This window comes from Myotis myotis, unplaced genomic scaffold, assembly GCF_014108235.1.
Source record: "Myotis myotis isolate mMyoMyo1 unplaced genomic scaffold, mMyoMyo1.p scaffold_m19_p_31, whole genome shotgun sequence".
NCBI classification, from domain to species: Eukaryota; Metazoa; Chordata; class Mammalia; order Chiroptera; family Vespertilionidae; genus Myotis; species Myotis myotis.
In genome coordinates, this window is record NW_023416337.1 from 164,811 (window position 1) to 190,682 (window position 25,872).

Genomic DNA, 25,872 nt, shown 5'->3' on the forward strand with positions numbered 1-25,872 from the left:
AGCTGCCTCCGGCACATTTCCTACTGGGGATGTGCCCGCAACCCAGGTACATGCCCTTGACCGGAATCGAACCTGGGACCTTTCAGTCCACAGGCCGACGCTCTATCCACTGAGCCAAACCGGTTTTGGCAGTCTAAGCTTTTTGAATAAAGATACGTGTCTGTTGACGTTTTCACATCACAGTGGTCACAAGCACTGACCTGCTTTTGTTTAGTGTTGCTGGACTTCGCAATGTCCGGCAATGGTCCGATTGGTAGTAATTTAAATAGCAGGTCTACTTTCAGAAAGAATTACTATCAAAGAGGGAAGCTGCCTTTATTATTAAGTATATTTTTATTGGTTTCAGAGAGAGAGAGAGAGACATCAATGATGAGAGAGAATCATTGATTGGTTGCCTCCTGCACAACCCCTACTGGGGATCAAGTCCATAATCCAGGCATGTGATTAGATCAATGCTCAACCACTGAGCCACACCAGCCAGGCGGAAGCTGTATTTTAAAAAGGACAGTTATGCCCAATGAATTGTAGCTGTGTGTGCAGTGGGGGTAGTGATCACTGCTTTCCATCCCTGGTAGGCCTTGGTGCACTGTGTTGAATCACTTCTTTGCCCTCTCCCATGATAATTTGAAATCGGTCCCTTTGTGGAGAAGTTTTAAAAGTAGATTATTATGGCTTTTTCGCAACGGGTTTGCTGCCCGAACACAGGTGTCATGAAAACCACCAGTAACTCAAACCCAAGATGGGAAAGGAAAAGACATCAACATCGTCGTCATTGGCATGTAGATTCTGGCAAGTCTACCACTGCTGGCCATCTGATCTACAAATGTGGGGGCATCGACAAGAGAACCATTGAGAAATTTGAGGAGGAGGCTGCTGAGCTGGGGAAGGGCTCCTTCAAGTACGCCTGGGTCCTGGATAAACTGAAAGCTGAACAGAAGCGAGGTGGAAATTTGAGACCGGCAAGTATGTGACCATCATTGATGCCCCAGGGCACAGAAACTTCATCAAAAACATGATTACAGGCACATCTCAGGCTGACTGTGCTGTCCTGATTGCTGCTGCTGGTGTTGGTGAATTTGAAGCAGGCATCTCCAAGAATGGGCAGACCCGTGAAAATGCCCTTCTGCCTACATACTGGGTGTGAAACAGCTGATTGTTGGTGTTAACAAAATGGATTCCACTGAGCACCCTACAGCCAGAAAAGATATGAGGAAATTATTAAAGAAGTCAGCACCTGCATTAAGAAAATTGGCTTCAACCCCGACACAGTAGCCTTTGTGCCAATTTCTGGTTGGAATGGTGACAACATGCTGGAGCCAAGTGCTAACATGCCTTGGTTCAAGGGATGGAAGGTCACCCGTAAAGATGGCAATGCCAGTGGAACCACGCTGCTTGAAGCTCTGGATTGCATCCTGCCACCAACTCGTCCAACTGACAAGCCCCTGCGTCTGCCCCTCCAGGATGTCTACAAAATCGGTGGTATTGGTCCTGTCCCTGTGGGTCGAATGGAGACTGGTGTTCTCAAACCCGGCAGGTGGTCCGTCAGCTTTGCTCCAGTCAACATTACCACGGAAGGGAAGCCTGTGGAAATGCACCATGAAGCTTTGCGTGAAGCTCTTCCTGGGGACAAGGTGGGCTTCAACGTCAAGAACGTGTCTGTCAAAGATGTTCGCCGAGGCCATGTGGCTGGTGACAGCAAAAAGGACCCACCAGGGGAAGGAGCTGGCTTCACAGCTCAGGTGGTTATCCTGAGCCACCCAGGCCAGATCAGTGCTGGCTACGCACCGGTGCTGGATGGTCACACAGCTCACACTGCTTGCAAATTTGCTGAGCTGAAGGAGAAGATTGATCGTCGTTCTGGGAAAAAGCTGGAAGATGGCCCCAAGTTTTTGAAATCTGGTGATGCTGCCATCGTTGATACGATTCCTGGCAAGGCCATGTGTGTTGAGAGCTTCTCTGACTACCCTCCTCTGGGCCGTTTTGCTGTTTGTGACATGAGACAGACAGATGCTGTGGATGTTAACAAAGCAGTGGACAAGAAGGCAGCTGGAGCTGACAAAGTCGCCAAGCCTGCCCAGAAAGCTCAGAGGCTAAATGAGTATTATTCCCAATACCTGCCGCCACCCCGCCTTAATCAGTGGTGGAAGAACCGTCTCAGGACTGTTTGTCTCAATTGGCCATTTAAGTTTAATAGAAAAGGCTGCTAATGATTACAGTGCATCATTGTAAAACATTCAGAAGAGGAGAATGTTTTGTCGACCATTTGGTTCTTTTGTGTGTGTGGCAGTTTTTAAGTTATTAGTTTTTAAAATCAGTATTTTTTAATGGAAACAACATGATCAAAAATCTGTCACAGAATTTTGAGACCCATTAAAATAAAGTTTAATGAGAAAAAAATAAAAGTAGATTATGTTTCTAGGAGGGTACAGCTTACAGGCTTTAAAATTCACTGTAGTTTTTCGACATCCCATCTTAAATTTCTGGTATGGATAGTAGCCTTGGTCCCACACTATAAGCAGAGCCAGCTGCTTTATTTAAAGCCACAGAATCTCATTCAGGTTAACGTGAGCTCGAGAGAAATAACCAGCACGATTGCCAGGGGTGTGATGACGGCCAGGGCAGCTGGGCCCCTGCGTGTTTCTCCACACGCCCGGGGAATGGAGGCTGTGGGTACCGAGAACGCGTTTGTGTCCTGAGAAAGCGAAGCTACGGAGCTGCTGACAGCATTGATGACTCACCAGGTTCTGCTCACTGCCTGCTCCACAGAGGGCTCTGCCCCACCGCTGCCGCTTAGGCATCGTAATTCTCAGTGAAGCCAGAGTGGTGTTTGGCTTCTCGAGAACACAAAAAGTACAAAAATTTGCATTGTATTTTTAGTTTAGTCCTAATTCTCCCAGCTGACTAGCCGACAGCATGTGGGTCCTTTGGCATCCACAGGGCTGGTGCTGCCCGCCTCCCCCAGAAGAGGTCAGGTCCTGGCCGGTCACGCTGCATCTTCCATCCGCTGTTGGGTTTATGCGCACACTGTCCTAGTTGATCATGAATTGCAAGGTGAAGTTTCAAGTTGCTTCCCATTGCTACCCAAACCTTGTTCCTAGTAACTGTGTCTTCATAATCTAAAATATCCTAAAACTGTTTGTTTCATTTTCCTGTTTAAAAACAATTCTAGTTACAGCGTCAGGCTGGAGCAGGGTGGAGTGCTGGGTGTGGTTTTGGGTAGACAGCCATCGTAACTTTAATTGGGTGAATTACCCAATTCAGTAAGGCTCTATATTCCCATCTCTGCCATCAGTGGGCAAAGACCAGCTGCACATCTCATAAACCAAGGTGGGGCTTTTGTTTCTTTTGTTAATCCTCACCTGAGGATATTTTTCCATTGTTTTTCAGAGATGGAGGGAGGGAGGGGGGAGAGAGCGAGAAACTTGTGATGTGACGGAAACATAGATTAGCTGCCTCCCGCAATCGCCCTGACTGGGTGTGGGGAATGCACCCATAACCTAGGTACATGCCCGTGACCAGGAATCGAACCCACAACCCTTCAGTGTGTGGGTATTTTCATTATACTGAAGTACCCATCTTATACAAAAACTGCTGTTTGAAACTTTAACCCTACTGTTTTGGCTTCTGTCTTAAACAATAAGGAAAATAGGACTACTCCCATTCCAGAGAGGCCGTAAACTATGGCCCAGACAGAGCTGTCAGTGCTGACACCAGACAGTTGCCAGGCCTTGAGATAGGGTCTCATGGCCCCTTCCCAGCACGCAGGCCTTCTTTCCCAGAAGGCCCGGAAGTCTCATTCCAAATTCGGGAGACAAAGGACTGGAAAAAGTATAAATAGAGTTTCCTCCATATTGGGGGCCCAGAATTTGAAAGACACATTTTTCTCTGGGCCTGCACAGAATTTAATAATAAAATGTAACTCCTGCAGTCGGCACTGCAGTTCAGCCTCTGCTTCGGCAGGGTGCTGTAACTGTAGTCGCTGGCCAGCTTAATAAAGGCTCCTAAATTTTGATCTGAGTCCCTGGTGGTCGTCTCCACGGGTCACCCCATTACAATACTGTGGAGAGAATCCTGGTTTGTTTTTTAAATTGACTTGAAAGAGAAGAGAGAGACATCAATTTGTTGTTCGTTTAATTTATGCATTAACTGTTTGCTTCTTGTATGTGCCCTGACCAGAGATGGAAGCCACAACCTTGGCCTATCAGGACAACGAGCTACCTGGCCAGGGCGAGAGAATCCTAGTTTTGACTTAATAGTCCCTTTTATAAACAACCATATTACCAATATTCCTTTGCTCTTTGTGAAATCATGATGTCTTTAAGATAAAATTGTCATACCTTTATTAAAGATTCTTTTTAAGGACCATCTATATATATATGCTGCTAATTGTCCCTCAAACCATGCGACTGTTTGACCAGTTGCTATGATGTGCACTGACCACCAGGGGGCAGATGCTTCGCCCAGTAGGTTAGCTTGCTGCTGGGGTCTGGCTTATCAGGACTGGGCGAAAAGGGCCAGACATGCCCTGGAGCCCTCCCTCGGGCCCCTCCCAGGCCCTGATCGTGCACTGGTGGGGTCCCTCGGCCTGGCGTGCACCCTCTCACAATCTGGGACCCCTCGTGGGATGTCGCAGAGCCGGTTTCGCCAAATCCCACCAGTGCACGAAACCATGCACCAGAGCTCTAGTGTTAATATAATTTTGTGCTTTTTTTTTTTTTTAATACATTTTTATTGATTTCGAGGAAAGGACAGGGAGAGATAGAAACATCAATGATGAGAGAGAATCATCGGTCAGCTGTCTCCTGCATGCCCCACACTGGGGGTTGAGCCTGTAACCCAGGCATGTGCCCTGACCAGGAATTGAACCGTGACCTTCTGGTTCATAGGTTGATACTCAAACACTCGGTTTTCTTTTTATAATCTTTAAAGGGAAGACTTTAGGAATTTTGTTTCATGAAAATTGTTAGATGGTTAAGTCCTTGTTCACTGGCAAGTACTGTCTGGAGCAATCTTTCGCAAAAGTGCTGGATTTCTGAGACTGAGAAAACAATCCCCACGAAGGGAAGGATGTGAGCACAGCACTGAGGAAGTGTCCAGGGGACTCAGCATCAGCACACACTCCCAGGGCAGATTCTCTCCAGTTCGCCGCATGTCTGCCGTTCCCAGCACGGCTTCCGAGTGCCCGCAGCACATGAAGTCACCAGGCAGAGTCAGGGTGAGCCTCCACTGTGCTACCCTCCACCAGGGCTCTCTGCCCGCTGCACAGACTTTACCAAAGGCCAGGCCTGTGTCCCAAGCACCTGAATGTTGGTGCTGTCACCTGTCGTCACTGCTGTGAAGTCCAGGGAGCATCCCAGGCCTCATGGCCAGTGGCGAGTGTAGTCCCTGGTCATGAATCCTATCAGCTGGACACTGAGATGGCACTCAGACCTCAGAAGTCAGGATGCCTCCTGGCCCCCAGGGACCCTGCTGCCCAGCCTCCCCTCAGGCTGTCTTCCACTACGAGCAGTGAGAACTGCTTTCTTTGTTCTGAGATCTGTCCTGTAGCTGCCATCTCAGTTACACTCCTGTTGTAGATGTCGCAGGCCCAGGAAGAAGGGCTTCACAGCCAAGGAGCCGCCCCAGCGCCCATGTGGCTGTGGCTGTGGCTGTGGCTGTGGCTGTGCTGGATTTGCAGCTCAAGGAGTTGGCCCTGCATTGCAGTTGGGAAGAGCAGTGTTTGGTTGCAGGGCCTGGTAACAGTCAGGAGGTTGGCCGGCCAGCCCCGCCCCCTATGGGGGGGGGCAATTGGGCGGGGCCTGCTGTGGGGAGGAGCCATGGGAGGTTGGCCAGCCAGCCCCACCCCTGATTTGGCCAGTTCACTGACCACAGTGGGTGTCATAACAACTGGTCATTCCAGTCCTTATGGCATTCTGGTCGCTAGCTTTTTATATATATAGACTAGAGGCCTGGTACATGAAATTAGTGCATGGGGGGCCCTCAGCCCGGGCTGCACCCTCTAAAATCCGGGACCCCTTGGTGGATGTCTGACTGCCCATTTAGGCCCGATTCCTGCAGGATTGGGCCTAAACTGGCATTCGGACAACCCTATATATATTGATAAAGGATTGGTATCCAGAATATATAAAGGACTCTTTAACAAGAAGACAGTCCAAGTAAAAGTGCAAAAGATTTGAGTAGACTGTTCTGAAGAAGATATGCAAATGGCCAATAAACACACAAAAAGATGCTCAACATCCTTAGTCAATAAAGAAATGCAGATCAACCGAAGGACTTGTATGCATGCATATAAGCATAACCAATGGACATAAGACACGGGGGTGGGGGAGGCCAGGGGACTGTCAAGGGCGGGGGGAAAGGGACACATATGTAATACCCTTTGTAACACTGTAAGCAATAAAAAATAATTTAAAAAAAGAAATGCAAATTACTCCTGAGATACTACCTCCCACTCACCACCAGGACTGATGCAAGCAACAGGCGTGACACGTTGGTGGAGGCGTGGAAAAGCTGCTGCCACTCTTTGGATAACAGTTCAGTAGTTTCTTTAAAAGTTAAATATAAATTTACCATAAGACTCTAGGTTCCTAGGAATATACACGTCAGAATTGAAAGGCAGTATGTCTACAGAAAATGTAATATAGCAGCATTGTTCATAATAGCCCCAATTTCCACCGGCCAGTGAACGGCAGCGCCACGCCGTGTCCACACGGGCACCGCTCAGGAAGAGGAGTGAGCGACCCCCGCTATGTGAGGAGCCTCAAACACACAAAATGAAAGAAGCCAGGTGAAAACGCACATGAGGTTTAAGTTACAGGGGCTGTCCCAGGGAAGGACAGCTAGACACGGAGAGTCGATCACTGTTGGCGGAGCAGGAAGGGGTATTCTTTAAGAAGAGGAAGAAGTAGAAGAAAACGAACAAGAAATATGAACAATAAGTGGCAATAAATACATATCTATCAACAACTGAATCTAAAAATCAAAATAAATAAGAAATCTAATGAACAGAATAAACTGGTGAATAAAATAGGATCAGAGGCATGGACATGGAACAGACTGACGATTCTCAGAGGGAAGGGGGGTGGGAGTGGGGAGGGATTAAATAAAGACCTTGTATGCATATATGCATTACCTATGGTCACAGACAGTAGGGTGGTGAAGGCCGGGGTGGGGCAGGGACCAGGTGGAGGGGGGTAATGAGGGGAAAAAGAGGGGCAAATGTAATAACCTCAACAATAAAGATTTTAAAAAATAAGAGAAAAACAAAGGAAAGCTGGTAGGAAGGAAAGGCAGGGAGATGAGGAAAGGCTCCATGTGCTCCCTGCTGGGTGCTCTGGGCCGGCTGGAGGCCGCTGTGGGAGCCTGCTTGCCTGGGGACAGCAGAGCTTGCCCGGTCTGGGCTGTGAGGCCTGCAGGTGGCCTTTCCGATGCTGACAGATTCTGCCTGGAACCGAGGGAGGGGCTCAGTCCGGAAGTGGGGTGGGCCCATGAGAAAGGCAGAACCAGAAGAGGCAGCCCGCAGACCAAAGAGGGAGTGTGACCAGCAAAGCAAAAACACCACACACACAGAGAAACCCCCCAAACAGCAGCTGAGTATGAACCCTTGTGTATTTTATGTTGATTTCCCATAGTTCCTTCCCGGAAACCTTATGCTTTAGGCTAAGGTAGCTGGGGATTAATTGTGTCTGCCATGCTTGGGGGCCTGGGAGCCCTGAAGCTGTCACTCCCGGGAGCCTCATGCAACAGGAAGGGCCCGAGAAGGCCCTTGAAGACCGGGGGGAGGGGGTGCAGAAGCCTCTAGACAGGAGGGAGGGAATGAACCGCCCTCCCCTGGGTGCCTGCCAGGAGCTCTGAGGGAGAAGTCCACACACACACACACACACACACACACACACACACACACACACACAGTCAGGGCAGCCCCGGGAGGAGGGGCCCCTGGGGAGTAGGCAGAGCTCTTTTCTCGGCTCCCACTGTGCTCCCCAGGGCGCCCTGGGTGGGCTGCTCTCCGGGAACAGACACCTGCCCCCTCCGCTCACGGCGTTTACACAAACAACCGGATATTTCTCCCGTGGATGGGTGGCACTAAAAGTTCTGGAATGTTCTCTCCACTCCGTTCACTGTTGTGATCTAAGAAAAAAAGCCAAACAGATCAAAATAGAGTTTTGATATTTAGAGTTTAGGGACATTCCATTCATCTTGCTTCTGAAATTTAGCAAAAGTCACAGGCCGCCACATACAAGATTTACTAGTAGACTGCTCACAGGCCCTCTTGCTTTTTCCCTCTGATTTCAGGGTACAGTGGCACCGCAGTTCTCAAACTTAACTCATTCGGAAGGCTGCTGAGAAGTGATTTCTTCGAAAAATGAATCATTTTCCCCGATTAGAAAGAATGTAAATTGAAGTAATCCATTCAAGACCCCCAGATAATTCCCTGTTTTAACTTTCTTTAATCTATAAGTAAACACCTTAAAACAAAAATAATCCCTAGCTAGTTTGCTCAGTGGATAGAGCACTGGCCCACGGACTGAAGGGTCCTGGGTTTGATTCCAGTCAAGGGCACACACCTCGGCTGCAGGCTCGATTCCTGGCCCTGCTTGGGGCGCATGCGGGCGGCAGCCCATGGATGTGTTCATCTGCTTCTCTCTCCCGCTTTTTCTCCCTTCCACTTTCTTTAGAAAAATAAACCAAAGAACTATTCACTAGTTTTGTGTTTTGCCTGCGTTTTAACACGTGCCCGACGTGAAACACGGCACTGTCAACGAACAAATTTATCGCAGGGTTTGCTACTTCTTTGTCAGGGTGATATTTCTCAATAAAACTGCATTTCTGCTCATTTCCCAGCATTCCCTTGATGAGTGAAGTAGGAATGGCCTCCCTCCCTCCTCCTCTGAAGGCCCTGGAGCTCCTGGGTGGTCAGCTCAGTGCTGTGTCCTCACCGACTCCTCCCATCGCCACCCCCCGCCAGGCCATGGACTTGCCCAGGGACACAGTGTCCCCACAACAGACAGGCCCCCTCACAGTCTGCACAGGCTCTGTCAGCAACAGGCTCGGGCCAGTTTCTTCTAGCTCAGTGGTTCTTAAAATGTGGGTCGCGACCCCTTTGGGGGTCGCACGACCCTTTCACAGGGGTCGCCTAAGACCATCGGAGAAAACATATATAATTACATATTGTTTTTGTGCCGAAACCGGTTTGGCTCAGTGGATAGAGCGTCGGCCTGCGGACTGAAAGGTCCCAGGTTCGATTCCGGTCAAGGGCATGTACCTGGGTTGCGGGCACATCCCCAGTAGGAGATGTGCAGGAGGCAGCTGATCGATGTTTCTCTCTCATCGATGTTTCTAGCTCTCTGTCTCTCTCCCTTCCTCTCTGTAAAAAAATCAATAAAATATATTAAAAAAAATTACATATTGTTTTTGTGATTAATCACTATGCTTTAATTATGTCCAATTTGTAACAATAAATTGGGGGTCACCACAACATGAGGAAGTGTATTAAAGGGCCGCGGCGTGAGGAAGGTTGAGGACCACTGCGCTAGCTGTTTGCGTGGTCCTGGAGCACACTCCCCCATGCTCCATGAGCCTCACGCAAGTGAGGATATTAAAACGCTCCTTCCAGGACCCCCTGGGGGTTAACTTAGCCTCACAGGTCACCTCACAACACCTCTGCCCTGGCCGGATGGCCCAGTTGGTTGGAGTGTCGTCCCAAACACCAGAAGGTCTTGGGTTTGATTCCCAGTCAGGGCACAGACCCAGGGTGTGTGTGTTTCTCTCACGTTGATGTCTCTCTTTTTCCCCTTTCCTCTCTCTCTAAAATTCAATGAAAACATATCAATTTTTATTGAATAGAGAATATTCAACAATATATTGGGTGAGGAGAATAAAAAGAAAACCGCCTCTGAAACAGGACCTTCGTGTGGGGTTAGAAACGACCTGCTGGCCCGTGGGCTGGGGGCGGGCGCTGCAGGTGGGGAGGACCTCGCAGTGGGGAAGCTGTGCTCCTCCAGCAGCTCTGCTCCAGGCCTGGGGAGGGCAGCAGCCCCGCCAGGACAGGAAGTGCCCTGAGTGGCATTTGTGTTTCCCAGGGGTATGTCCTCACACATGGGGCAAACACTTCATGAATCCACTCAATAAAAAACTGCCTGTTGCCCTAACCGGTTTGGCTCAGCGGATAGAGCGTCGGCCTGTGGACTGAAAGGTCCCAGGTTCAATTCCGGTCAAGGGCATGTACCTGGGTTGCGGGAACATCCCCAGTGGGGGGCGTGCAAGAGGCAGCTGATCCATGTTTCTCATCGATGTTTCTAACTCTCTATCCCTCTCCCCTCCTCTCTGTAAAAAAATCAATGAAAGTATATTTTAAAAAACAAAACAAAACAAAAAAACCTGCCTGTTTACCCAAGCTTTGCTAGGAGCTCTCCATGTCGAATTCAACTTGTTTTTCATGACATTGTTTTTCTTGAAAACGCGAGGGTTTCAGTAGATGCTTCCATTTGAAGGCCACTCCATCCCACCCTGCAAGCAGCCCAGCCTGTCCTCCGCTGGCTCGCGTCCCGGCCGTGACTCCTGCTGTGGGATGTAGGTCCTCTGGGCGTTTTCTCCAGAAGAGGCCTGTCTCATCACAACTGAACACTCGCTGGGGAACAAGTCCCCTGGCCCCTACGGATTGTTCAGATTCCATCACGAAATTACCCGCAGCTGCTTTGTTAGAGCCGGCAGCCTCGTGCCGATGAAGGCCACCTCTTTTCTTGCATCTATCCAGGCCTAACGAGCCACCGTCAGCCCTTGTTCGGGTGTTCAGGTCAGGCTGCAGCATCTTTGCTTTTTCATATGTCACTGCCTCCGAAATGCTGTCACCTGCTGCTTGTCCTTCATCCAAATCAACAACAATTTCCTACCTCTTCAATTGCCTGTGATTGTTGTTTCATGAGCACTTTCACAGCCTTAGTAACATCAGCACTCTTGATGGCCTCTTTGTGTTTTAAAAGTGTGCTAATGCCCTAACCGGTTTGGCTCAGTGGATAGGGTGTCGGCCTGTGGACTGAAAGGTCCCAGGTTCGATTCCGGTCAAGGGCATGTACCTTGGTTGTGAGCACATCCCCAGTAGGAGATGTGCAAGAGGCAGCTGATAGATGTTTCTCTCTCATCGATGTTTCTAACTCTCTATCCCTCTCCCTTCCTCTCTGTAAAAAATCAATAAAATATATTTAAACAAATAAATAAAATAAAAAGTAGAAGAATCTGTCTTTAAAATAAATAAATAAATAAAAGTGTGCTAATCATTGATTTCGCCACTCCATACTCGGTAGCCAGGTCAGACACTCAGACATCGCCATCATACTTGCAATTACTTCTTTGTTAAGCTCTATTGTTGTTCTCACAACTTTCCTTTTCACTTTGTTGCTATCACTAACCTTAGGAATCAATATGACTTACTGTACATATCTATAATAATAAAAGCATAGTATGCTAATTAGACTGAACAGCCAAACGACCTTCCGGGTGTCATTCCGGATGTCCTTCCAGGTGAAGCCACAGCAGCAGGGGCCGAGGCAGAGGCAGTTAGGGGTGATCAGGCAAGCAGGTGAGTGGTCAGGGGTGATTAGGCAGGCAGGCAGAGTGGTTAGGGATAATGAGGCAGGCAGGGGCGATGAGGCAGGCAGGCAAGCGATTAGGACCCAGTGGTCCCATATTGCAAGAGGGATGTCTGACTGCCAGCTTAGGTCCCATGGGATTGGGCCTAAACTGGCAGTCGGACATCCCCTGAGGGGTCCCAGATTGCGAGAGGGTGCAGGCTGGGCTGAGGGGACCCTCCATGCACGAATTTCTTGCACTGGGCCTCTAGTTTGATAATAAGTAGCAACAAAAGCAAAAAATATTCACAGCACAATTTCCTGAGATGTTAACAATTCGAGGTTTACGAGGTTTAGTGGTGAACTGGCCCATACTCACGCACTCTCTCCTTTGTTTGTCACCTGAGAGACATGTAACTGACCATACAGGTATCAGCACAAAAGGATTGTTGGGTCGAGAACTGAAGTTTTGTTTCACAACCGAGACATTTTCCATGAACAACTTGGCCAAGAACCCACTTGTTGGAGATGGGAGACTTTGGAGAATCCAGGTTTGCCCGTAAATTCCTACTCTTCTAAGACGACAGTGAATGGGGCTTTGGTAGCGCTCTTCATGGGCCATCTGTCCGGCAACAGAACGTGAACTTAGCCCTGGCTCTGCCAAGTGCATAGTGTCCCAACATGTCAGTTTCATGGTGCAGAGAGTGGAGGGGTCAACCTCGCTCCAGGTGTCTACCTGCACCCCCTCCGCAGCCCTGCCCCTCCCTCTCCAGAGCAAGCACAATGAGTTGTCCTCATTCGCCTAGGGTTTTTGTTTGTTTGTGTGTGTGTGGGGGGGGGGGGGGGGTTGGAAGGGCGCAGACAGGGTGAGGTGCCTGCCTTCTGAGTCTGAGGGCAGGGAGTCATCCTGTCCTATTTCCATGTTTGATGTTTTGTTCATCATGAACTTTTGGGCATTAGTTTTGAGTTTTTATTTTTTTAAATATATTTTTATTTATTTCATAGTGGAAGGGAGAGGGAGAGAGAGATAGAAACATCAATGATGAGAGAGAATCATTGTTGGCCTGCCTCCTGCACACCCCACACTGGGGATGAGCCCACAACCCAGGCATGTGCATGTGCATGTGCCCTTGCCAGGAATCAAACCCGGGACCCATCAGCTCACAGGCCGACGGTCTATCCACTGAGCAAAACCGGCTAGGGCAATTTTGAGTTTTTAAAATATTGCATTAGTACCCCGGCCGGTGGCTCAGTTGGTTGGAGCATCTCCCATACACTGAACGGTGCGGTTTGGATCTCCTGTCTGGGCGTGTGAGCGGCAACCAATCCACTTCTCTCCCCCCCTCTCTCTTTCTCTCTCCCCCTTCCTCCCTGAAAAATCAATAAAAAACCCTTGGGTGAGGATAAAATAAAACATTGCATTGGGATAGCGTTTTTCTCGACCACTGAGTTATGGCTCCTCAAATTCTGCGCCCAGGCGGGTGTCCTTCCACCCCGGCGGAAGCTGAGACTTTGCTCGCAGGCCTCACTGGTGCGGGACACTTCACTCTTCGCTTCTTTAAGAAGCTGCCTCACACGTACATCGTGATGTCAAATGTACTGTGAGTGTGGATTGCTGACGCCGGACTAATGGGAACATTGGGCTTCATTATACTATTTTTTTTTTTTTATTGATTTTTCACAGAGAGGAAGGGAGAGAGATAGAAAGTTAGAAACATCGATGAGAGAGAAACATGGATCAGCTGCCTCCTGCACATCTCCCACTGGGGATGTGCCCGCAACCCAGGTACACGCCCTTGACCGGAATTGAACCTGGGACCTTTCAGTCCGCAGGCCGATGCTCTATCCACTGAGCCAAACCGGTTTCGGCCATTATACTATTTCTACTGTTATGTATACTTGAATATTTCCATAATAAAAATTAAAAATAAATAAAGATTTTTAAAAAGAAGCAGCAGCAGCTCCCTCAAGTGCAGGACTCCCAGGCCAGGCGCAGGATGTCCTGCAATCCCGGGAAAGAACGGGGTCGTCTCCCCTCCACCCGCCCTTCCCCTCCGGACAGAACCTCCCAGGCCTACTGCTTGGTGAACACCAGGCAGGGGGGGCGGGACCGAGCGCAGGAGGCGCGCCAAGAGGTGGAGCGGTGGGCAGGCGCAGGGCAGGGTCCGAGGGGAGAGAAGCGCGTGGGCGGAGAGCGCGGAGACTGCGGGGCGCTGCGGCCGATGGGAGGGGAGGAGAGAGGGGCGGGGAGAGGGGCGCGGAGACTGCGGGGCGCTGCGGCCGATGGGAGGGGAGGAGAGAGGGGCGGGGAGAGGGGCGCTGCGGGCGATGGGAGGGCCGGGGAGAGGGGCGGGGAGAGGGGCGCGGAGGCTGCGGGGCGCTGCGGGCGATGGGAGGGGAGGAGAGAGGGGCGGGGAGAGGGGCGCGGAGACTGCGGGGCGCTGCGGGCGATGGGAGGGGAGGAGAGAGGGGCGCGGGGTGGGCGCGGCGGGGAGAGCGCTAGGGCTTAGCGGGCCGCTCGCTGCCGGAGGCGCGGCGCGGAGCTGCTGCGGTGGCCGCGGGAGCCGCAGGCGTCTGCATTTCCCCGCCTCCTCCCCCGTGCGGACGCTGCTGCCCAGTCGCCGCCCGAGGCCGGTGTTGATGCCCGGGAGGGTCTTGCGCCGTCACCGCGCGGAGCGGGGAGAAAAGAGGCGACCACCCGCCGCAAGCGACCGTCCCCGTGCGCGCCGCGCCGCCCGCGCCCTCCGCGCCAGCCATGGTGGACGTGCTGGGCGGGCGGCGCCTGCTGGCCCCCGGCGGCGCCTGGGTGGAGGCCGAGGCGGCGCTGCAGAACAAGGTGGTGGCGCTGTACTTCGCGTCGGGCCGCTGCGCGCCCAGCCGCGACTTCACGCCGCTGCTCTGCGACTTCTACGCGGAGCTGGTGGAGCAGGCGCGCCCGCCCGCGCCCCTGGCCGTGGTCCTCGTGTCCACCGACGGCAGCGCCCCGGAGATGGAAGGGTTCCTGCGGCAGCTGCCCGGCGCCTGGCTGGCGCTCCCCTTCCACGACCCCTACCGGCAGTGAGTGTGGCCGCGCGGGGTTCGCCGGCGCCCCGCGCCCCCTACACCGCCCCCCGCGCCCCCCGCGCCCCCCGCGCCCCGCCCTCCTGTCCCTGCAGCCAGGACCCCCGGCCCGGGTCCAAGTCGTTTGGCGCAGGTTCCCAGGGAGGCTGGAGCGGTTCGGGGACCCGGCGGCCGCTCCCGGAGTCCGGACGCTCCGGCTGCAGAGCCTGCCTTTCTCCGAGCTGCGGGGCGCGGAGCCCCACCTCACGGGGAGACTGAGTGTGAAGGGAGGGGACTCGGGAAGGCGCTCTGTCCGAACCGGAGCCGAGGGGTGGCTGCCCAGGCCAGCGGTGCGGGGCCGGGCTCGGAGCCCGGGAGGGGAGAGCCGGGTTCATTTTCACTGCGCGTGGCTGACATGTCCTCGCCGCCAGCGCGGTCCTGCACCAGCTGTGGGACCGGGTGCCGGCACCCGCGGAGGCGGCGGTCAGGGTGACACAAACGCCTGCCCTGAAGCATCTCGCGTTCTTGTTTAGTGACGTGACGGCGCGGACGCTCAGCTTTGCTGGGTTTCAGAGTTTGTGAATCAACTAGAAATTGGCCGTAGTTCTCCCCTGGCTGCGCACGGGCTCCGCAGGGGCGGGGGGTGGGGGGGGCCCTTGCGGGAAGAGGGAGGAGGGGCAGGGAGGACTTGAGGGTGGGTTGGCAGAGGGAACGTGGCTCGGGCCCTCGCGTGGGCATCTTGGCGGTCCCTGTGGTGTAAGCTCCAGGCTTGGGTTAAATCGGCTTCACGGAGGGCATTCCCCGGGCCCTCGGCTTGCGCACGGGAGGTTTCTGGGCTTTGTTTACAGAGCACCTGTGCATTTCTCTGGGGATTATGGTTTCCCTGCGGCATGAACCCTCCCAAATTAATTGCCCTCAAAGGACATTCCTTCTGGGCAATTAAAAATGGAAGCTACCTTTGCAAGTCCCCTGGAAGTGTGATTCTTTCTCCAACACCTGCCTTCATGATGGGAGGGAGAGGTGAGCTGGGCAAGCCCACCTCTCACAGCAGGAGTAGCGACACACGTGGAAGATAAGTCCAAATGACCGGGATTCACTCGGCAAAAGGATGCATTTGAGCATCATGGCTAGTGCCGGTCATAAAATGCCTTTTGATTTGCTTAGTATTCAAGTTATGCACCGCTTTTGAAATAACACAGTTTTGAAAGTGCCAGTTTCCTAGCTGGTTTGTCTCAGTGGGTAGAGCATAGGCCTGCGGCCTGAAGGGTCCCGGGTTTGATCCCGGTCAAGGGCACATGCCGGGGTTTGGGACTTGATCCCAGTGTGGGGGTGTGTAGGAGGCAACCAATCAATGATTCTCTCTCATCGTTGATTTCTCTCCCTCTCCCGCTCCCTTCTTCTCTGAAATCAATAAAAATATATTTTAAAAAAGAGAATGTAAGGAGCATCCAGGCAGCAGGGGGGAAGGTCCTACTGTGTTCAGAACATAGCACTCTGCTTGGTGCTACGGGGCTGGGGGAGTAATCTCCCGGGCCCCCTTGGGTCATGGTGAGGGCCCTGGCCTGTCTTCCCTCGGTGACTATGTTATTGGTGGGGTGTCCTCTGTGTCCCCATGTTGCTGATGGAAGTGGAGCTCTTGGGGTGCCGCACGAACAAGAACTTCTCAGGCCTCCATGGGGGGGCGGGGGGCGGTGAGGTATGGTAGGAAGCTTTATTGATGATGTAACATTAAGGGAGTTCCCCACCGAGGTGCCATCTCCCTCTGCCCTGGAAGAAGTCCATATTCAGGTCTGGTCCAGCATCTGGCTGGCTGAACTAGTGTTCCCAGCTGCAGGCCATTGCCTGTGGGGTCCGCGGCCACATGCTGGGCAGGCTAGCACGGGTCATGGAAGAAGCCAGTGCCAGGAAGCAGGAGCGAAGCAAAAGGAGAGAGAGAGAGAGTGAGAGTGAGAGAGAGAGAGAGAGAGAGAGAGAGAGAGAGAGAGAGAGAATTCCTTTGTCTGTGGTTTTTAACCGGGAGCTTATCCAATGAATCCTTTGGATTTTGTGCACTTGCAGTGGCTCCACCCCCTCTAGCCAGTTATCCTTTTCCAGGTTAGACTGACAGGCCAGCCCCTTCCCTACGTCACCCCGACTTCACTGCCCATGCATCCCTTTCCCCCTCGTTGGGCCCTTTCCCGCAGTGATCTGCAGGGAATGGATGAGGGAGCATGAAGTTGCATTTTGCTGGCGAAGCTGCCCAGATAACTGTGCTTACAATGTCTGGCCTCCCTTTTGCTGTCTTCCTATCTATAATATGAACTGGCTAGTTACGATGGTAACAGCCGTCCGTTGGTGACTGCTGATGGTGAGTCGTGGGAGGAAGAGAGGAACCCACCACAGAGCCCCCACAGGTCCCGTTGGCATGGCTGGAGGGGACCACCGCCAAGGCCCCGGCAGAAGGAAAATGCCCAGGTGCTCACCTAGTCCTCAGAGCTCCTTAGACCTTGGCTTTGCAGTGCAGCCCCCGCAAAACCAGTGCGAGTGCCCCTCTGCCTGGACAGGGATGTGCTTACTGGCATCCCTCAGCCACAGGCGGTGTGGGCAAGAGGAGGGGTGACTCCCAGGCCTGGCTTGGGGCAGCACCACTGACCGGCCACCCTGTCTGGCTTCCTTCCCTGTGTTGTGGGCCCAGGAAGAAGTAACAGCACATTTGCCAGCAGGCATTCCTGTGGAGTGCGCCCTGCAGGTGAGACCTGCTCAGTGCTGATGTCACACGCATTTTGTGATTGTTCCTTGACCACACTCACGCTCACTTGGGCTCTGGAGTATTCCCTCCTCGACCCCCCCATCCCCCCACTCTGTTCTCACCACCGCCCCGCCCATGGCCCCATGGATGGAGCACCTTGGCCTCCAGGTCACCAGTTGGGACAGATGGAGAACCAGCCGGCCGTGGCTCATGTCCCAGGTAGAGAACAGCCCCAGCAGAGCCCTCAGAACTATGGGTGAGTCAGTGCGTGGGCCAGGCTGCTCGACTGTGCCCTCTCCACCGAGGGCCCAGCTCCTTCTGGACTTCCTGACCCAGCGCATCCGTCAGGCCCCGAATCTGCCGAGTCTGTGGCTCTCCAGTCCTTTCCTGTCTTTCTGCTCATTTCTCCTTCAGTTAGGTCCTGGACTGCTAGAATAGTCTAACCCAGTGGTCGGCAAACTGCGGCTCGAGAACCACATGCGGCTCTTTGGCCCCTTGAGTGTGGCTCTTCCACAAAATACCACATGCGGGCGCGCACGTACAGTGCAATTGAAACTTCGTGGCCCATGCACAGAAGTCGGTATTTTGTGGAAGAGCCACATTCAAGGGGCCAAAGAGCCGCATGTGGCTCGAGAGCTGCAGTTTGCCGACCACTGGTCTAATCGGTCCCCCAGCCTCAGTGTCCCCACTCAATGGATTCTTATTCTCACACCTGCCTCATCTCATCAAAGACAGGTCTGGTCCTGCCGTGCCCTTGCCGGCTCTCCCGTGGCTCTCAGTCTGCATCTTCCTGCCCCCCAGCATTTGACCACACTGCCTCCCACGCCTGCCCTTTCCACCTGTGTTCTGTCCAGACTGGACAACTGAGATTCCAGAACACTTCCCACACTTCCCACCCCTAAAGGTTTTACGTACCACATCCCCCAACCGTGGAGCCCCCTTGGCAGACCCTCCTCGGCCGTGCCCTTGGGGACGCCAGGAGCATCTCTGACCTGGGAGGCCTGTGCCCGCCATGGCTCGAGCCTAACACTACGTGTTGGAGTGTTCGGGGTTCTCTGTACCCCTAAGGTCCGACTAGACATTGTGCAGAGCTTTGTGTCTACAGGGCGCTTGTTGGATGCATGGTTGGGATAAGTAGAGAGAGTTTCGCTCTGTAACAGTCTGCTGGTGGCCAAGATGGAAAGAGACTGGAGCCCCGAGGTGCTATGGTGACCGAGAGGCGGCTGTGCCAGGGAGTGTGAGGCACTGCGTTAGGTGCAGGGAGGATACCAGTGTTGCCACAGCACCAGCACCAGTACCAGTACCAGCATCAGCACCAGCACCAGCACCAGCACCAGCACCAGCACCAGCACCAGCACTGAGGGCCAGGGGGAGCTGGGCTCTCAGATGTCCCTGAAATGGTTAAAATGCTCTGTGACCAGGACTTCCCTCTGCCCAGCGACAAGGCACAGGCGGTTCTCTCTGGGCACAGCTCAGCATCCAGAGGGGATGGGGCTGAGTCCAGGGAGAAGGTATGGCTCCTGTGTGGCTCCAGGGTTACAGCTGTCCCCAGGCAGAGGCTGCCAGCGCGAGGATGTGAGGCCCACACTGTGACTCTTAAAAGATAAGCTGGAGAAACAAAATGTCCATCCCAAACCTCCTCCTTGCTCCTCAAAGCCCAGTTCACTGTGTCAGAGCTTGATTTAATGTTGCCAGTGATGAAAACAGCAGCAGCAAATCAAAGGGAAACAAATATCCGCTAAGCTGGAACGCCCGCAGGCGCAGGCGGGAGCTGGCTCCGGGCTCGGCCTGCGGCCTGCGCTGTCTGTTTCAGGCCCGGCTGCAGCCGGGGGCCTGCCCCATCCGTCCCGTCCCTCCTGGTGATGAGTGGCTGTGGTGTCTTGGCGGCGCATTCTCCCACCTTCCTCTTTCCTCGCGCTCCACAGGGAGGCACTGGTTCTGAGTCTGCTTGTGTCTCCAGTTTGGGATTGTAGTATGTTCCACAGTGCTCTGTGTTCATTACTTTGTAGCCTGCATTGCTGTTTCACATACAATCTATGGCTATTTAGTTTTTAAGCTCATCCCAAACAATTACTTTTTGTTGGTTTCCAGTTGCAATGCCATATTATGGTCTGATGAAGTGGTCTGTGCGCACTGATTAGTTGACATTTAGTGAGGCCCCTGTGGCCAGAGCAGGGCCGGCTCTCACTGCCAAAGGTGTTTGAAGTGGGAGTAGGTGCCGGGTGTGTTCCTGCCCAGGGGAGAGCCGTCGGGCCTGGTGCTGGAAACAGTCGGACCTGGATGGAGATGTCCGGGGAAGATTTGCTTACGCGAGGTCTCACGTGCATTTCCCTTCCACTCAGGTCCACATCCTGAGGGTGACAGATGAGGGAAAGCGGATTGCTGTTGGCGGAGGCTCTTGCAGGCTGGCCGTGGGCACTGGAGGGGATGGCCACCAGCCGCCCTGTCCTGAGGGCAGAACCGGGGAAGGGTGTGGGGAGATTTGCAAAACGAAGGAGGAGGCTCCTTTCCCTAAATAAATGCAAACCATTGTGTGAAAGGCCGCTTGTGGGGTCACACATGGCGGTGAAGTAGCCAAGAACAGTTTCCTCCCAGCTGTCAGCAGGCCCTGGAATGGGAGGGGCGGGAAGCCGCGTAAGCTCCACCTTTACGTAGGACTCATAGAATTTAACTGCTACCATTCTGTCCACCTGGCATTTTCTTTTTTTTTAAAAAAAAAAAAAATATTTTATTGATTCTCTACAGAGAGGAAGGGAGAGAGACAGAGAGAGTTAGAAACATTGACGAGAGAGAAACATCGATCAGCTGCCTCCTGCACATCTATTGGGGATGTGCCCGCAACCCAGGTACATGCCCCCGACCAGAATCGAACCTGGGACCCTCCAGTCCGCAGGCCGACGCTCCATCCACTGAGCCAAACCGGCTTCGGCATCCACCTGGTATTTTCAACCTCTTGAGATGTGGAGGGGAATATGAATGTATTGGGGTTATTTGTGGGTTTAGAATTGCACTGCGCAGTACAATAGCCATGACATGTGGCTTCTTCTTCTTCTTCTTTTTAATATATTTTATTGATTTTCCACAGAGAGGGAGAGGGATAGAGAGTCAGAAACATCGATGAGAGAGAAACATCGATCAGCTGCCTCCTGCACAACCCCCACTGGGGATGTGCCCGCAACCCAGGTACATGCCCTTGACCGGAATCGAACCTGGGACCCTTTAGTCTGCAGGCCGACGCTCCATCCACTGAGCCAAACCGGTTAGGGCTCACATGTGGCTTCTTAAATTTAAATGAAAATGAACTAAGATGAAAGTCACAGCAGCCACGTTGTGAGGGCTCCTCTGTCCCTCGTGTCTGTGCCATGGTCGTGGGCAGCACAGGCCCCAGCAGCCCAGCTGCTGACGCTCTGGGACAGGCTGGCGGAGGGCCACGCAGAAGGAAGGAGGCTCCCGGGCCCCTGGCGGGCGTGGCCCTGAGGCTGTGCAGGGTTGGCGGGGGGCACAGCTTCCCCGCCCGCTGACCCTGGCCTGCCCGCTTCTCTCCGCAGTGAGCTGAGGACCAGGTACCGCGTCACAGCCACCCCCAAGCTTGTGATCCTGAAGCCCAGTGGGGAGGTCATCACCGACAAAGGGCGCAAGCAGATCCGGGAGCGGGGCCCGGCCTGCTTCCAAAGCTGGGTGGAGGCCGCCCCCGTCTTTCAGAACTTCTCCGGGTGAAGCCGGGACCTGGGCAGGAGTGGGCCCGGTGCTGCGGCCAGCACTTGGGGAGAAGGGGGTGGGGTGCCAGCGGCGCCGGCCCTCCCCGCGCTGCAGGAGGCGGTGTGTCCTGGCTCTCCCTGCGCGGCTCTGCCTGCTCCAGCTCCCCCAGGAGGAGGACTGCGCCTGTGCCCCGAAGGGTGCTTTTCTTTGCGATGTTCTCTTCTGTTTTTGTGCTCACATTTATTTTTAATGAATAACAGCATCATCGTATCCTAGAAAGTAGTGACAATGCCGAGGCTGTGTAGTCCCGTCAGGACCAAACCTCGCCGGCTCCGGCTCCGAAAGGACGCCGAGCCCCGCGGGTCTGAAGCGCAGGAGGCGCCTGGCTGGGAGCAGTGGGTTCGAGCCTCCGCTGGGCTCGGCTCAGAGCACATACAAGAAGCGACCCATGGGTGCGGAAGTAAGGGGAGCAATCTCTCTCTCTCTCTCTCTCTCTCTCTCTCTCTCTCTCTCTCTCTCTCTCTCTCTCTTTCTCTCTCTCCCTCCCTCTCCCCCTCCCTCTCCCTCTCCCTTCTTCCCTCCCACTCCTGTCCTCTCTCTCTCAATCAGCAAATTAAAAATAATAATAAAGCTCATATAAACTGTGTTTCTTAAAGAAAGAAAAGAGCAAGAGGGGAGCCACAGGTTCGGGTTTGCAGCCGGTCCTGCCCGCCTCGCTGGGCAGCTTGTCCCGTGGCCAGGCCAGACCTTCCCTCCTTTCCAGCTAAACTGTGACGGGGGGGGGGGGGGGGGGCCGGAGATACCCGCCCCCAGCCAGTCCCTTCCGCGCCCCACTGCGCTGCTCTCTGGGCTGGGCGGAGAGCGCGGGGCGGAGGGAAGAAGGCTTTGGCCCAGAGGTGAGGGCTGGGCCCTGAGCGGAAGGCCGTGTTGTTGGCTTAAGGGGGGGGGGGGGGGCTCCATGCTGTCACTTGGACCACCCGCCTGTCCTCTATCCCCTCAGGGGACCACCGCACTGGGGACTGGGATTGACTAAAGACGCAGCTGATGGAGTTAATCTGGTCATCATTTGCCCCAGAAATAAAGCACGCAGGAGTGCAGGTCTTTTCCTGAAACAATATTGACTTAATTGTGGTATTTTTTCCAGCCTCACTGAGATGTAACTAACGTTGGGTAAGTTTAGGTGTGCAGCTGTTGGTTTGGTGCATGTATAAATGACAGATGAGGACCACACAGCTCAGCCAGCACTCCATCCTGCCATGTGGTTACCGTATCTATTTTTGGATAAGAACACTTAAGATCTAATGATGGTATATATACATACATATATTTTTGGTTAATCCTCACCCAAGGATTTTTTTCCATTGATATTTTTTTCTTTTTTTCAGAGGGAGTAGAGGGAAGGAGGGAGGGAGTAAGAGAGGGCAGTGGGGAGAGACATTGATGTGAGAGAGATGCATGGATTGGTTGTCTCCTGCAGGCGCCCAAGGCAGGCCAGGATCGAACCTGCAACCCAGGTACATACCCTTCACTGGGAATCAAGCCCTCAGCCATTCAGTGCCAGGGCTGGTGCTGTAACCACTGAGCATACTGGCCAGGGCTAATTATGGTATTTTTAACCACACATTCTCTGGGGGAGGGGGTTATCTCTTGCAGATGGAAAGTCCACAAACCGTGTGTGTGTGTGTGTGTGTGTGTGCGCGCGTGTAAAACCACAGCCACAGACTTCTTAAAGACTGGATGCATCCTTCCTGATAAACATGCTTGTAGCTGCCACACGGGAGCCCAAGACCCATGGCGCTCGGTGGCTGGAGAGCAGGCACCTGCAGGGCGGGAGGCCTGGGCGCAGCCGCTGCACAGCCACCCCAGCCCTGCTGGCACGTGCCTTCTCCCCCGGGGCCGGCCCAGGCCGAGAGGGAGATGTGTCCCCGACATTATTGTTAACAGAATACATTTCCTTTAATAACATCCCTGACAAGTAATTTTTCTTAACTTCGGGCAGCTTTCTTTCAGGGGACGATGTCGCTGGTGTCCATGCTAAAGCGCCTTTTGCCCTTGTATTACAGTAGCAAACCATGGTGGGCAGCGAGGGCAAAGCCGTCTTCCGGAGGTAAGCCCTGTGGGCGTTCCAGCACTGACGCCCCGAGGCCTCCTACAGCCCGAGGCTCTCGCCATCCTGCTCCCCCCCTCTCCCCCACGGCCCTCCGTGCAGTGGGGAGCTTGGGACACGCGTGTGGCTGTGTGTCAGCTCAGGCTGCAGCACGAAACACTAGGAACACAGATCTGGAGGCTGAAGGCCGAGACCCAGGCGCCAGCCGGGTCGATCCCAGGGGGGGCTCTTTCCTGCTCGCAGAGGGCCACCTTCCCGATGTGTCCTCATGCGGGGGGGGGGGGGGGGCGGGCAGAGAGAGAGAGAGAGCGCGCGCGCGTGCGCGCGCGCGCCTGGCGTCTAACCAGGGCTCTAACCCATCACCGCCCCGCCTCAGGGCCCCATCTAACTGCCCATACACGGGGCAGGGCTCTAACGTGAATGTTAGGGGCTCCCGGACATTCAGAGCAGAGCTGTCACCCCACCCAGACCCCGAGTCTCCCAGTGGGAGGAGCCTAGGTCTCAGGACTTCATGACCAGGCCCCAGGGGTAAGCCAATTGGTTCCCGTGTCCGGTGCTGGCTGGGGCCACCGTGGGGGGCTGTTTGTGGAGCTTCCAAACCATTTCTTGTTGTTTCCTTCTTTGTTCTTCACTTAAAAGACCATCGGAATGCCTCTCGGAGGGAAACTATGTGTGTTCCAGCTGCCTGTGGCCGAGAGGAGCGCAGGTTGCGCTTGCAGCGCCAGAGGTTATCCGAGTCTTAAACTGACAAAATGCCTTAGAAGCGGTTTTCTGCTGCGTTGAACGTGGGTTTCTAGCCCTCACAGTGTCTGCAGACTCGTCACTGCGGCTCAGTGTTTCTGCAGCGTCTCTCTGTCTGTGGGGAATGAGAGAACAATGGGAGCGCTGGGGAAGCTGCCCTGACTCAGACCGAGAGGGGCTGGAGCCCGAGTGTAGGCGGGCGTGAGTCTGAGCTCTGCAGCCCTGGCTCCACTCCCCTGCTTCCCCTGGCGTGGTCTCCCAGAAGACATCCCGGTTGGCAACGGTAATTAAAAGAGAATCCCAGTGATGACTTGCATTGTTTGGAAAATAATTGAGAAGATCCAGTCCGTAACCCGACCACACATCTAACACCCCCTGCTCCGCTCCCCAGCCCCCCAAACCTCTGTGCACTCCGAGGCCAGCCACAGCTCTGCTCCAGCCCCTCTCCCTGAACGCCTCATCGCATCGCAGCAGGTTTTAGCGCGCTGGTTCCCTTTGCCTTGTCCCCTGGCCTCACTCAGGCCCTGGGTGACCCAGAGGCTGGGGAGGTGGCCCATCGACAGGGTGAAGGGCACATTCTCTCTTCTGGCTGCAGAGTGACAGGGAGAAGGCTAGCTAGGGACACGGCAGACACGGCTCCTTCGTGTGTCATATGAAAGGTTTCTTTTTTTAAAAAAAATATATTTTATTGATTTTTTACAGAGAGGAAGGGAGAGGGATAGAGAGTTAGAAACATCGATGAGAGAGAAACATTGATCAGTTGCCTCCTGCACACCTCCCACTGAGGATGTCCCCGTAACCAAGGTACATGCCCTTGACCAGGATCGAACCCGGGACCCTTGAGTCCACAGGCCGATGCTCTATCCACTGAGCCAAACTGGTTAGGGCATATGAAAGGTTTCTTACTATTCCAGGTAAATAGAAATCTCTGGGATTAGGGCTCTGTGGTTTCAGGGCCAGCTGCCTCAGTGATTAGGCATAAATCATTTTTCTACATCCTTTACTTCCCTGGCTTCTCTTTCTTTTTTCTTTTTTTAAAATATATTTTATTGATTTTTTACAGAGAGGAAGGGAGAGAGATAGAGAGTTAGAAACATCGATGAGAGAGAAACATCGATCAGCTGTCTCCTGCACATCTCCCACTGGGGATGTGCCCGCAACCAAGGCACATGCCCCTGACCGGAATCGAACCTGGGACCTCTCAGTCCGCAGGCTGACGCTCTATCCACTGAGCCAAACTGGTTTCGGATGGCTTCTCTTTCTGAAACAGAAAAGCATTTACCCTATTCTCCTTCCGTACACATGTGTCGTGACTTTATCTGTTATGAGTAATCATCCCAGCTCGGGGAGAAGTGCACTGTAAGAATACCAGGTTTTGGATATTCATTCATTCGACAGCACCTGGTGCTCGCTGAGCCTTGGCCTGGCAGCTTCGCAGGGGACGTGAAGGGTCTGGGATGATGGAGCGGGGACTCCAGGCTGGGCGCCGGCTGGAGAGGAGAGCGGGGCTGGCGGACCCGTGGACGGCTGCATGGCTGCCGCAGTCCAGGCCCTTCCGCGGGGGTGTCAGTGCCCCTTTCCTGCGAGCAGGTCTGAGGCCATTCCCAGGGGTGATTACTTCTCCGTGGTGAGAGCACGCCATCGGCTGTGAGAAGAGCCCTCATCATTTAGGGATGTTTCTGCCTCACCTTCTCTCAGCACAGCCGCCCCCCAGCCTCCCCACGCAGCTCATACACCTGGCCTCCTTACCTGTCCGCTTGCAGCGTGTGAGGCCAGCACGGGGCTCTCCTGGGGACCAACGGAACCAGCAGCTGGAATAGAGGCCAGGTCCCAGGAAGAGGGCGTGGTGACGGTTTTAACTGCGCAAATGTCTGTACAGGTTGCTGTCTTGTTTGTAAATTTCCCCTGACAAGGCCGAGTGCTCCTCCTCCCTGTCCCAGCTTCTAAAGGGACCAAGAAACCTCAGCCCTGAAGGTAGCCTGCTCCCCCCC

General features: G+C 53.7%; 1 protein-coding gene and 1 pseudogene across 1 annotated transcript; both read left to right on the plus strand.

Moving 5' to 3' along the window:
* Positions 1-724: 724 nt before the first annotated feature.
* LOC118652504 lies at positions 725-2,222 on the plus strand (annotated as a pseudogene).
* An 11,803-nt stretch (positions 2,223-14,025) lies between these two features.
* Positions 14,026-21,557, plus strand: NXNL2 (nucleoredoxin like 2). Its single transcript, XM_036302332.1, has 2 exons — positions 14,026-14,624; positions 20,883-21,557. The coding sequence occupies exons 1-2, from the start codon at positions 14,323-14,325 to the stop codon at positions 21,049-21,051; spliced, it is 471 nt and encodes a 156-aa protein (XP_036158225.1). The 5' UTR covers positions 14,026-14,322; the 3' UTR covers positions 21,052-21,557.
* The last annotated feature ends 4,315 nt before the right edge of the window (positions 21,558-25,872 follow it).